General features: G+C 62.2%; 1 protein-coding gene across 1 annotated transcript; it reads right to left on the reverse strand.

The window, feature by feature from the left end:
- Positions 1-220: 220 nt before the first annotated feature.
- PRSS56 (serine protease 56) lies at positions 221-5,286 on the reverse strand (the record flags this gene model as incomplete). Its single annotated transcript, XM_082658661.1, is given in 14 exon segments — positions 221-400; positions 404-598; positions 947-1,053; positions 1,432-1,494; positions 1,574-1,738; positions 1,824-2,000; positions 2,196-2,358; positions 2,587-2,729; positions 2,948-3,107; positions 3,195-3,294; positions 3,661-3,850; positions 3,967-4,020; positions 4,438-4,545; positions 5,187-5,286. Coding segments are annotated over 14 exon segments (1,818 nt in total). The 3' UTR covers positions 221-307.
- Between the last annotated feature and the right edge of the window lie 5,955 nt (positions 5,287-11,241).

An 11,241-nucleotide genomic window follows, 5' to 3' on the forward strand; every position in this document is an offset into this window, starting at 1 on the left:
TGTGACCTCTGTCAACTAACTGCTTCCGGAGGCTGGGCCCTAACCCCAAAGATCCCATGTCCACCCACCCCAGTCCCATCCTAAGAAAGCTCTGGAGTGGTCTCCGTAGATCATAAATAATGTTTATTAAAGCAGTTGTGATCTTCCGATGGTACATCTGGGAAGGTACGTTGGGCCCAGGACCCCTTCCCCCACGCCCCCGCCCACACCCAACTCTGGCCATGACAGTTTGTCATCATGTTCCCTGGACCCTCTGCAGGCCCTGGGAGCAGTAGTCCTGACCAGGGGCTGCGGGTGGAGACACGGCTCAGGGCCACCTGGCTGGGGGAACCTGGGGGCTGAGTGGGTGGTGCCCCTTCCTCCCCAGCCCTCGGCCCTGCCTTGAAGCCATCCGGGGTCCCTAGGGCTCTGCCTCCGCCAGGGCTGCCAAGCGGAAGGCCTGTAGGGCCTGCACCAGCAACCGGGGAAGGCTTTGTGCCAGCGTGGCTGGCTCCAGACCCACCAGGCCGCCGAAGACCACGTGCCGGCCCCCCAGGCCTGCCCAAACCCAGGCTCGGAAGAGCCCAGTCAGTGTCTTGGAGCCCAGGTCTGCCAGGACCTGCAGAGGAAGGAGACAACTCAGGGGCCCACAACCCCCCTCTTGGTCCCCTTCCTCCTCGCCCCCAGAAACTCTCACTCAGACCCAGCCCTTCCCCGGCCCCTCCCCCAGTCCTGCACACTTTCTGCTCACGTGGACACCCCCCAAGCTCCTTCACTCACACCTCCCCCAACTCCTTCACACCCAGCTAGCACCCAGCTCACACACAGCCACCCTCCCCATCCCCTTCCCCTTGGGCACCACCCACTACCTCCACCCCAGGCTGCTGGGGGAGGGTCTCTCCTGTCTCCCTCCCCATCAGGCCTTCCAAGACCACTGCGAAGGAGTCTGGGAGGCCCAGGAACCCACCTCGTGAAAGTCCATGGCCAGGCGCTCAGCGGGGACCTGTAAGATCCAGGCATGGGTGCCCTGGAGGGCAGCCAACTTCTGCCACAGGGGCTCCAGCCCAGGGCAGCCTGCAGGAAGGGGAGAGACTTTGGGAATACGAGGGGACTGACACTAGCATGGAACCGGGGTGGTGTTCCCACCAGTGCCTCTGGACACCTCCCAGTGGGCAGATTTCTCCTCCTGCTACAGATGGGGCAGCCGAGGGGCAGCCGAGGCTCAGAGAGGTTAAATGATAGCACAAAGCCCAGCATCTGTTGACACTGATGAGGGCCCAAAGTCACAAGTTCCCCCAAAGAATCATCCGCCCTGCTGCCAGGGAGGGGGAGACCGGGTCTGCCCGCGGGGTGAAACTGCTTCCCAGCTGCAGACCCCGGGAGAATCCCCTGCGGGCCTCGGCCCACCCTTGGCCTACTCCACTGGAGACCGCCGGCAGGGGGCGTCATTACCGTTCGCTTCCCCGCGCTGCTCCGACCTCCGCTTCGGGAACCCAGTGCCTGCCGCCCGCGATCCTGGGGAGCTGCAGGGTTAGGGGAACGCCTCGGCCGCGCTGGGGTGGGGCGGGGGCTGGGCTGCGAGCGCTTGGGTTACCTGAGTGCAGCCGCTGCTCGCGGGAGAGGTGCCTGGGAGGATCCCGGAGCGACGGAGCGGGCCGAGCCAGGGCCGGGGCCAGGGGCCGCGCCCCCGGGCGCGGGCCGAACAGCTCCTGGGCGCCCCGCAGTAGTTCCAGTAGGGTGTGCGCCAGCGAGCGCAGCTCTGCGGGCGCGACAAGGGTCCGAGCGGCTGTCAGACGTGGGCCAGACCCTCGGGTCCCCGGCCCAGCCCCAGGAACGGGACTGACCACATCGCCGCCGGCGCTGCAGGCACTGCTGGTGCGCCAGGCGCGCACAGGCGCCCGCGGGCCCCGGGCACAGGTGGGCGTAGAAGGCACAGGGCGGGGCGGTGTCTGCCAGCGGCTCCTCCGACGGTTCCCAAGCCAGAAGCTCCCTGCAGCTGGGCTCGCGGCTGAAGGGGGCGGCTGCGAGGGGCGTCAGGGGCTAGCCTACTCCACCCCCGCTTCCCCTCTTCAGGCCCTATAGCCCCCAAAGCCCTCCGCGGGAGAATAGGCTTTCCCGACGCGGGAGGCTGGGAGCGGGCAGGGTGGAAAGGCGCTCGTCCCAGGGCAGTTTGCCGGGCACTCTGGGGAGGGGGGGAATAGGGACGGGGCGCTCACCGCTCATCTGCTCCTGGAGCCAGTCCTTGAACACAGCCACACGGGTGTAGACCCCAGGCTTCCCTGGCTCCCCGCATCCGTCCCCCCAGGAGGTGACTCCGTACAGGACCTCCCTGGGACGGGGGCCAGGCTCAGAACAGGTCAGGGGGCCTCCAGAGTCACCCTGCGAGGATCCGAGCCAAGAGAGAGGGCACTGCATCGATCCATGTCACCCTCAATGACAGCCTTATGGCTGGCAGGGTAAAGCAGCTCTGAGCTCTACTGGGGTTACCACTCTTGGACCCATTTTAGAGATGAGGATATAGAGGCTCAGAGAAGTTGAGTGACAGCCTGATTGTAGAAGCCCTGAGAAGTGGCCCACTACTACCCTCCGATCAGTCGGGGCTCATACCTGGCACGAGTCAATGCCGCCAGCCAGGTAGCCGGCACAGAGCATGCTGCTGGGGCGCAGCCCTGGCCCCAGGGCCCTTCTGCAGGTGTCGGCGCTGAGCAGGGGTACACGGGCTTCCCTCACCGCCTCAGCCTCAGGCCCATCTACAGGGAAGCAGTGGAAGGGGCTCAGGCCTGGAGGGCAGGGGTCCTGCTTCGAAGGTCTCCCTCCCCCCACTGCCCTCCTTGACTCCCCCCCCACCTTTGCGAGATGGGCAGCATTTTGTGAAGACAGCTGGGTGTAGGTCAGAATTCTTACACCCCAGCCCCCCAATCTCCCCACGCACACGCGCGGCTCACCCAGGCCCTGCCCTGCCTAGTACCTTCGAAGAGGGCACCCCAGCCCGCGATGGCGCAGGCGGTGCCTGCGGGGGGCTCCTGGGGCTCTTGGGGCAGGCACACGGGGCGCGCCGCCCCTGTCGGGCTCACCGGCGTCCACAGCTGCACCAGGGCCAGGTCGTTGTGGAAGGTCCGAGGGTCAAACTGGGGAGGGGGTGGCGGCGCAGCGTCAGCGCGGGTTGGGGTGGGGTGCTGTTCCCAACTCTGAGGGCCTGGGGGCTGCCCTCTCACCTTGGGGTGGGGCAAGATGCGGTTCACTGGCACCTCCTCCGCCTGCTCCCCCCGGGGCCCCTCGGCCAGCGTCACCGTCCACAGAAGCTCGTTCGGGGCGCTGCGGGGCGAGCGGCGGGAGACACGCAGCACAAGGATGCAGAGAGGTCCCCTGGAGACCCTGCCCTCCGCCCACAGGCACCACCCAGCGAGCCCGCGCGCCGGGCTGTTTCTCCGCCTGGGGGCAGGGAGGGCGGGCCCGGGAGAAGCCGCGACGCCGAGTGGGGAGAAGGCCCAGGACGGTGAGTCCCCGGAGAATCCGCGCCCTGGCTGGGCGGCCTGGGCGCCTTGAGGTGGGAAAGGGGACGGCCGCCGCCAGGAGGCAGCAGAGACCGGTCCTCGCGCTTGGTGCCCGCCAGCCGACCCCGGAAGAGCTGGACCCCGCACTGGGGATCCGGTCTGGGCAGGGGCCTGGGGCCCGACGTACCCCGCGAAGCAGTGCGCCGCCGTGAGCACCCAGGACGCCGCCACCAGGACGCCGCCGCACAGAGGCTGCCCGCCGAGTTGCAGCCTCACCAGCCAGGGCCAGGCCCCGGGCGGTGCCGCGCTGCCCCCCACAATGCGGCCGTGCGCCCGCGTCACGTTGACAGCGCCGGGGCGCCTCTCGCCACACGGCCCTACAAAGGCCAAAGCGGCGTCAGGAGGGACGAGTCCCGCTCATCCTCACCACTGAGACCCCTCCAGGGTCCACCCTGCTCTCAGCCCTGCCCGCCTCGAGCCTTTTCAGCCTCACCTGGCTCAGGTGGATCCTGGAGGAGGGGGGCTCGAGGCCCGGGACGCCCAGGTGCTGCTGAGAAACAGACCCCTGAGCCTCACGGACGGCCTTCCACTCTTCTCCAGCCCAGGCTGGGCCCAAGCCCTCCGGCCACCTCACCCGGCACCCCCTGCACACATACCCACCCCCCTTACCCTGCCCGGTAGCACTCAGGGTCTGTTTCAGCTGCCATAAACTTCTCACTGCTCAGCAAGTAAGCCCAGACTTATTTGTTCCTGCTCTCCTGCCTTTGCACACGCTGTGCCCGTGCCTGGTGTGCCCTTTCCACTCGAGGACACCTTCCTGAGCATCATCTTGGTTGCAGCCTCACCCAGTCTCTGTCCCCAAGAGGGGTCAAGTCTGAAGGGAGGGGGCGGGGTGGACAGGAGAACGGGCCCAGGGTAGTCAGCGCCAGCTCACCCGGGCATGGAGGGGTGTGATTGGCACAACTTCGGCACTCATGCAGCCTGTGCTGGATCTCCATCACCACCCGGTTTACTGCCCACTGGGCGCTCCTCTGGGCAGCCTGCAACACTTTCGTCCCCTGGGCTGACAGAGCTGCTAGGACATGGGGCACAAGTCACGCACCGTGGGGGAAGAGCTCCTCCGCCTCACCCCAGCCCTGTGCCCTGCCTTGGGGGACCCGGTGGGGAAGCAGGCTGGGCTCCAGGAGCCCTGGGACAGAATGGGGAGGTCAGAGAGCCCCACGGTCCCAGGCTCCGGCACACAGAGCGGACGGTCTCAGATTCTCAGCCCGAGGTATCTCTGTAATTTCAGCTGAGCTGGGCTGGAATCTTTGCAAACAGCTTTTCCTTAGAAACCTTGAAAAACAGCACCCCAAAGGTATAGATATTACAGAACTCAGGCTTACTGACACAAAATAACCATGGCCGAGTTGCCCACCTTGGGGTCCAGATAGCCAAGGTGATGCCCCCCTGGGCCCCTTCCTCCCTGCTAAACCCAGAACCTTCTGGAAAGCATGCCTTTGGGCAGTGCCTGCCGGCTCCCCTTCCACCCTCGTCCTCCCCTTTCTTCTCCCACCTGTGTCTCAGTGCCTGGCCCCTTCTCCCAGCAGGGTGGGCAGAAAGGGCCAAAGGTCCTTGTGAGTTGGGAGGGCAAGCTCACGTCTCCCTGCCCGAGACCCACTTGCTCTGTGCTCCTCCCACCTCGGCCTCTCCCTCAGAGCAGCCTGGGCTCACCTTGCAGGGTGCTGGGGGGCACGCGCGTGTACAGTGGGTGCCCGTGGGCAGACCGCGGGTCTGGGAGGGGCAGCAGGAGCAGCAGCAAAGCCAGCAGCATGGTGGCCGGGGCCCCGGCAAGCGGGCCCGTGCTCTTTCCCCCTCGGGGTTCACCCTCCAGGCGTTATCCTTTGGCGCCTGCCCCTGGGCGCTGAGTTCTTGTTCCTCAAATCATCTGATTCTATTCTTTTACATCAAAATGACTGGCTTCCCTTGGTCTGTTCCTCACCTGGCCCTTAACTCCCAGGAGCCCACAGGGGAAATGGGGCTTGGGGGGCTATATAGAGGACAGACTGGGGGGGGACACGGGAGGAGGGCCAGGGTGGGGGGAGGGAACGGGATAGTGGGCTCGACCCTCACCTTTGAAGTCTCATCATCCGGGCTCTGAGGCCCCCCTTCTGTCAAAGGAGCCCTTGTTTCTGCGGCTCCATCAAAGGGGCCTGGACAGGCCAGAAGAGCTGACGGTTGGGCTGGGGGCCAGGCAGAGGGGGGCTGGTGGGCAGGGGCTGGCCCTGTCTCCAGGGCTCAGAGCTGGGGGGGACGGGCGGGGGGCGGGATTCCCATCTGCCCCTATTCCCCGAGGAGTTTACAGTTATGCTGGGGGCAGACGCTCCTGGAGGGAGGAGACAGGGGGTGTCTGAGGGTCCCCAGCAGCCCCACCCCCTGAGGAGGTGCCCGAGCTCCCAGCCTCTCTGCTCCTAATTGCTTGGCAGTGTCCCTCCCCAGTGTGGCCATTTCTAAAGATGATCAAAGCGCCCTAATTAACGCAGTAATTGCCGCACTGGGGGTAGCGGGGTGGGAAGAAGCAGAGGCAGGCGGACGCTGGAGTGGCCCAGAGAGGAAGGCGGGAGATGAAAGGCCCCACCAGTGGCCCAGTTTGGGAAGGACAGTCCCCAGCCGCTTCTGCTGCTCTCCCAGACCCCCTGCCCCTGCGCAGGGCCCGCTCGGCCTGCCCAGCATTGTTCTCAGTGGCTATGACCCTGATCTGGCAGGAGGGAGTCTTCTGGAGTCTCACGGGAAGGGCCACAAACGGGCAGCTCTCCTGGGACCAAGTCCCCACCTGGGGCAGAGAGGAGGTGCTCTTCTGCCCCTCAGAGAATATCCTGGGGCCAAAAAAAGAATCTTGGTGCCCCAATGCATGCTGGTGACCCCAGGGTGGCTTTGGCAGGCCTGGTCCTTTTTCAGAATGGATCTCTCATGACATCACCTCCATAATATTGTCTGCCCAGGTGAACGTGCCCTGGTGGGAACCTCTCCCCCCTTTAGAAGACAGAGCTGCAGACCTGCAGAGATAGCCTGGAGTCAGGGTTCCCACGGGGGTGGTGGGTGAGATGCGGAGAGCGGGCGGCCAAAGCCAGCAGCTTCTCCAACCTCTTCCTTCTGCGCCACTGTGGGCAGCAGAGAATAAGCGTGACTTTTGTTCTCCCCCCTGAAGTTCTCTTCCTACCTGGATGGCTGCGAAGCCCCATCATTCTGGTGCTCCCCAGCCTCTCTGGGCACTGACCACAATGAGACTCCCACCCCCTGGAACTTCACTGGATTAGCCCACGCACCCAGTGGTGTGCTGGGGTCAGCTCAGACTGGCTCCCGAGAGCCAGCTGTTGCCATCTCTTCCCAAGTCTGCATTTGGTGACATCGCGCTGGTAGCTTGAAATCAGCCAGGTTTGGAGTATTTACACCATGGGAATCAGCAGATGCTACAAATCAGAGCTCTTTTTCCCCCAGAAAGCCAGTCCTTTGGTATTTATCAGCACACCACTGTACATACAACTTTCTCCCTCTCACCGATTACCACCACACCTCATAAAGGTGATACCTCTGATTCAGCAATGCCGTGAAAATACTGTCTGAGTGTGGATTACTGTGAGTGAATATTGTGACGTTGGAAACTGTATTCGTCAGAATATCTATACCTCTAGGTATAGATAGGATGTATATCTAGATGGGGAACCCATAGGGGAATGGGGTTTAGGGCTTTTTATCTGTAATCTCCAAATTCTTGGCAAGAGGGTGTGAGTTCAACAGAGCCTGTATTTGAAGCATAAACAAAGTCTTGAGAAAGTGTCCAAAGGAAAATTATCTGTGGGACTTCCCTGGTGGTCCAGTGGCTAAGACTCCATGCTCCCAATGCAGGGAGCCCGGGTCCAATCCCTGGTCAGGGAAGTGGATCCCACATGCCACAACTTTGCACGCCACAACTAAAGATCCCGCACGTGGCAACAAAGATCCCTCATGCTGCCACTAAGACCCAGAGCAGCCAAATAAATATATAATTTTTTTTTTTTTAAAAGGAAGTCGTCTGTGGTTCCGAGAGAGAGCCATCCAGGTAAGAGACCCAGAGAGCAGAGAGGTGGGTGGGAAAGCCTAGCAGGCCTTGATGGAGGCCAACAGCTCAGAAGCACCCTCCAAGCTCTGCCCGTAGGTTCCTGTGTTCAAGATAGAGAGATTAAGGCCTAGAGCAAGCCCCTCACGACGGAGGACACTTCCCCTGGGGAGTTCCTCCGGGAGTACTCTTCTGCCCATTCGGCACCTAAGTCCCTCCGCTGCTTGGATTCTGCCAAAGCCAAGTGACCCAGGCCAGGGCACCAAGACAGAGCCCTCCCGCCCTGCCTCCTGGCCTCCCTTCTGCCTCCACTGGTCTGCAAGGAGGGGGAGGAGCAAGAAAACCTGGAGCTGCGGGTCTACGTACGGCTCCTTCCACCCCCAGCTCCCCTCAGGGTAAAAGCCCCAGCACAGCCAAAGAGCAGGGAGGGACCTCACAGCACGGACTGCAATTCCGCTCAAGCCCCAGAGCTTGAGCTCTGCCTCAAGCTCCCCTGCCGCTCCTGTTCCCATGACTGGGTCACGAGCCCACCCCGCTCCTCTGTCTAGACCCCGCCCCAAGCCCAGGTCAACTTCATCCACTTCCACAGGCCACCTCTTGAGAACCACGTCTAAATCCACATTTCATGAAATGATTGTGTTTATTATTGGTGACGGGTGCACTTGTTCCTTACCTACATCTCTCGTTGGAATGTGACGGAGAGGCCTTCCGGCCACTGTCCCAGCGGTTCCTCTCATCTCTGTCACGTCACCCTCTTGTATCTTCTTTAGAGCAGTCGTTTCTCTGTTGCGAGCTGTCCAGCGGGGCTCTTGCCTGTTTCAGAGGCTCGGTCTCCACAGTCTAGCTGAGTGGGCAGCTCCCCCCTCTCCCTGCTCCACTGCAGGGCTCACTGCCGGACCCCTGTCCGAATCCCCGCTCCCCCAGGGCCCCTCCTCCAAGTGGATCAGACAGAAGGACAGGGGAGGTGGACCTTTGGGGTGACACAGTGTTGGTGGAGAGAGTGTTTCCCTCACAGCTCCAGCCAAGCGGGAAGGAGGGCTGGAATCCCCGGAGGAATCAAGGAAAGACTTGCTTAGGAATCAGGGAGCCGGGAGAGGGAGAGATTGGCATTTCAGTGCCCAGGGGAGGTCAATCCAGCCAGAGGACTCGCTGACCAGCCGGGGCCTCCCGACATGCCGAGTGGGGAGGGGCCCACACCCCCCACCACCTCTGAGGTTCCTGGTCCCTAAGCATTTACAGAGGGCCTTCCACTTGCGCCCACAGGCCTGAGGGTTGGTCCCAAGTGTGAATGAGACTGGTGGCTTCAGGCTTTGGAAGGGTATGAAGGGTGTGATGGGTACGACGCTGCCAGCTGTACCTTGCTATCACCCGTGTCCGGCAGGCAGGACCAGCTACACAGTTTGCTGGGGTCCCAGTGCAAAATGAAAACGTAGGGCCCCTTGTTCAGCAATGGTTAAGAATTTCAAGATGGTGGCATGTGGAACATTAAACCAAGTGTGAGGCCTTGCTGAGCTCGGGGCCCTGTACCCAGGGACACTGCCCTGAGGGACCCTTCCATCAGCTGGCAGGTTGGACCCCTGGCACTGCTCGTTCTCAGTGAAAAGCAGCTACAGTAGCCTTAGGGTCTCGACTCTGGTTCTCCCTGGCCCAGGCGGATCAGGAGCAGATGCCCGTCCCTATCCCAACCCTGAGGAACGGAAGGTGAGGGGAGACCCCTCGTCACCCTCCCACCCCCACTAGAGCCCCTGGAGCTCCTCCCAGGCTCGGGGAGGGGGAGAAGGGATTTTATCAAGCCAGAGCCTGGAGTTTCAACAGACAACGCCCAGGAGAAGGCTCAAACCTGGGGGGTGGAGAGTGCTCAGAATCTGGCCCCATGTTGGGAAGAGCGCTGCCCCTTGCAGTGGGAAAGTGACCTCTGCCTGGCACAGTCGAGGGCAGTGCCTGGAAAACTTAACCTGTTTCAAGTCTACGTCCTGCTGTGTTGAGATTCCCCAGTAAGCTGGTGAGAGCCATCTGCAGTTGTGAGCTTGGTCCTTTGATGTCTGTCTGCTGCAGGGAGCTAGGGCTTTCCATCTCATCCCGGTGGTCTCCCCAGCACCTGGAACAGAGCCTGACACACTGTATTTGCCGAACAAATGAAGAAATGATTACTGGCCCCTGTTCTTGGTCCAGGGACTGGCACATTCAACTTCCATCTGTCCAAAGCAGTCCTGGGTCCCTGGGTACCCCTCCTCCCCTGTCATCAGCCCCCTTTCCACGTAAGGGGTGGGGCCCGGACTGTGGCCCATTCTCCATCAGGCGCACACTCACTCTGCCCATTCCCATCCCTCTCCCGTGGAGTGTGGGTCAGGGGCAGCAAAGCGCGGTCAGGAGCTGGTAGGAACCAGCACCTCACACAGATATCAGTTATCTCTGAACTCAGACAGAAGCGGCTCGGGGGGGCCACCCGGCCAGCAGGCGGCAGAGCTGGGTTCTCCCCCTCTCCTGCTGCTACTCTGCTCTTTCCTCTTTGCCTCCTTGTTTTTTCTGGGACTGGGGGCAGGATAACGGTGCAGGCTGTGGGAGGGATGCAGAAGGGATTCAAGGCTCTGCAGGTGACATCTGCAGCTCCTGCTTTCTCAGCCTCCCCTCCAGGCCCCAGTCTCCAGCCTGGGAGGGGAGCCGGCCTTGTCTGCTGACCCTTCTGCCCTGAGTGCCCTCTGAGGCCACAGCTGCTCCACGTCACCCCTCCCGCAGGCAGGGGCAAAGTCTCAGCCCCAACCTCCCACTTCAAGATGAGGGAGGGAGAGAACCTTGGACCTTTTTGTCGATATCTCTGGAAACCCCCAGCAGGCTCTTGATGTGGGCCAGCCCCGCAGTCTCCCTGCTGGCACGGAGCCCTCTCTTGTATTCAGAGGAAGATGTACGGGGGCCCTGGACCTCTGGAAATGGTGAGGAGAGACCCGGGCACTTGCCACCCCGGGGCAGAAGCTGCCTCTTCAGGTCTCTACACTTATCCTCTGGGGGAGGATTTTCCGCTACCTCCCCCATCAGGGTCCTCCGTGCCATGGTTATGCTCGCCCCTCCCCCACCCTAACCACCCTGACCTCCTGGACCATGCCTGGACCAGGGGAGTGGACAAAAGGGCAGCCAGAGGGGGACTAACCCAAGAGCTGACCGGGCCACCTTTGAGAGCAGTGTCCCAGGACATGACAGTGGGATCCGCAACTATGCCTGCCACCTCTGCTGGCCAAAAGTGGCTGGCCAGGCAACAGAAGCGGCCACGAGCTGGCTTCTGACTCATTGGAATGTGAGGAGAGGTTGAAGTCGGGCTCTCCTTGGGATGACAGGCTGCTCCGGCCATGATTCTGGTCTCAGGCCTGTGGTTCTGACTGTACCTCTGGGTGACTTTGTTGTTGTTGTTGTTGTTGTTGTTTTTCCGGTACGGGCGCCTCTCACTCCTGTGGCCTCTCCCGTTGCGGAGCACAGGTTCCGGACGCGCAGGCTCAGCGGCCATGGCTCACGGGCCCAGCCGCTCCGCGGCATGTGGGATCTTCCCGGACCGGGGCACGAACCCGCGTCCCCTGCATCTGCAGGTGGACTCTCAACCACTGCGCCACCAGGGAAGCCCCTCTCTGGGTGACTTTGGATGAGGCACTTTCCTGTCGCGAGCTGGATTGTGTCCCCCAAAAGATGTGTTGATGTCCTAGCCTC

Source organism: Grampus griseus (assembly GCF_964374135.1).
Source record: "Grampus griseus genome assembly, chromosome: 7".
Taxonomy (NCBI): Eukaryota; Metazoa; Chordata; class Mammalia; order Artiodactyla; family Delphinidae; genus Grampus; species Grampus griseus.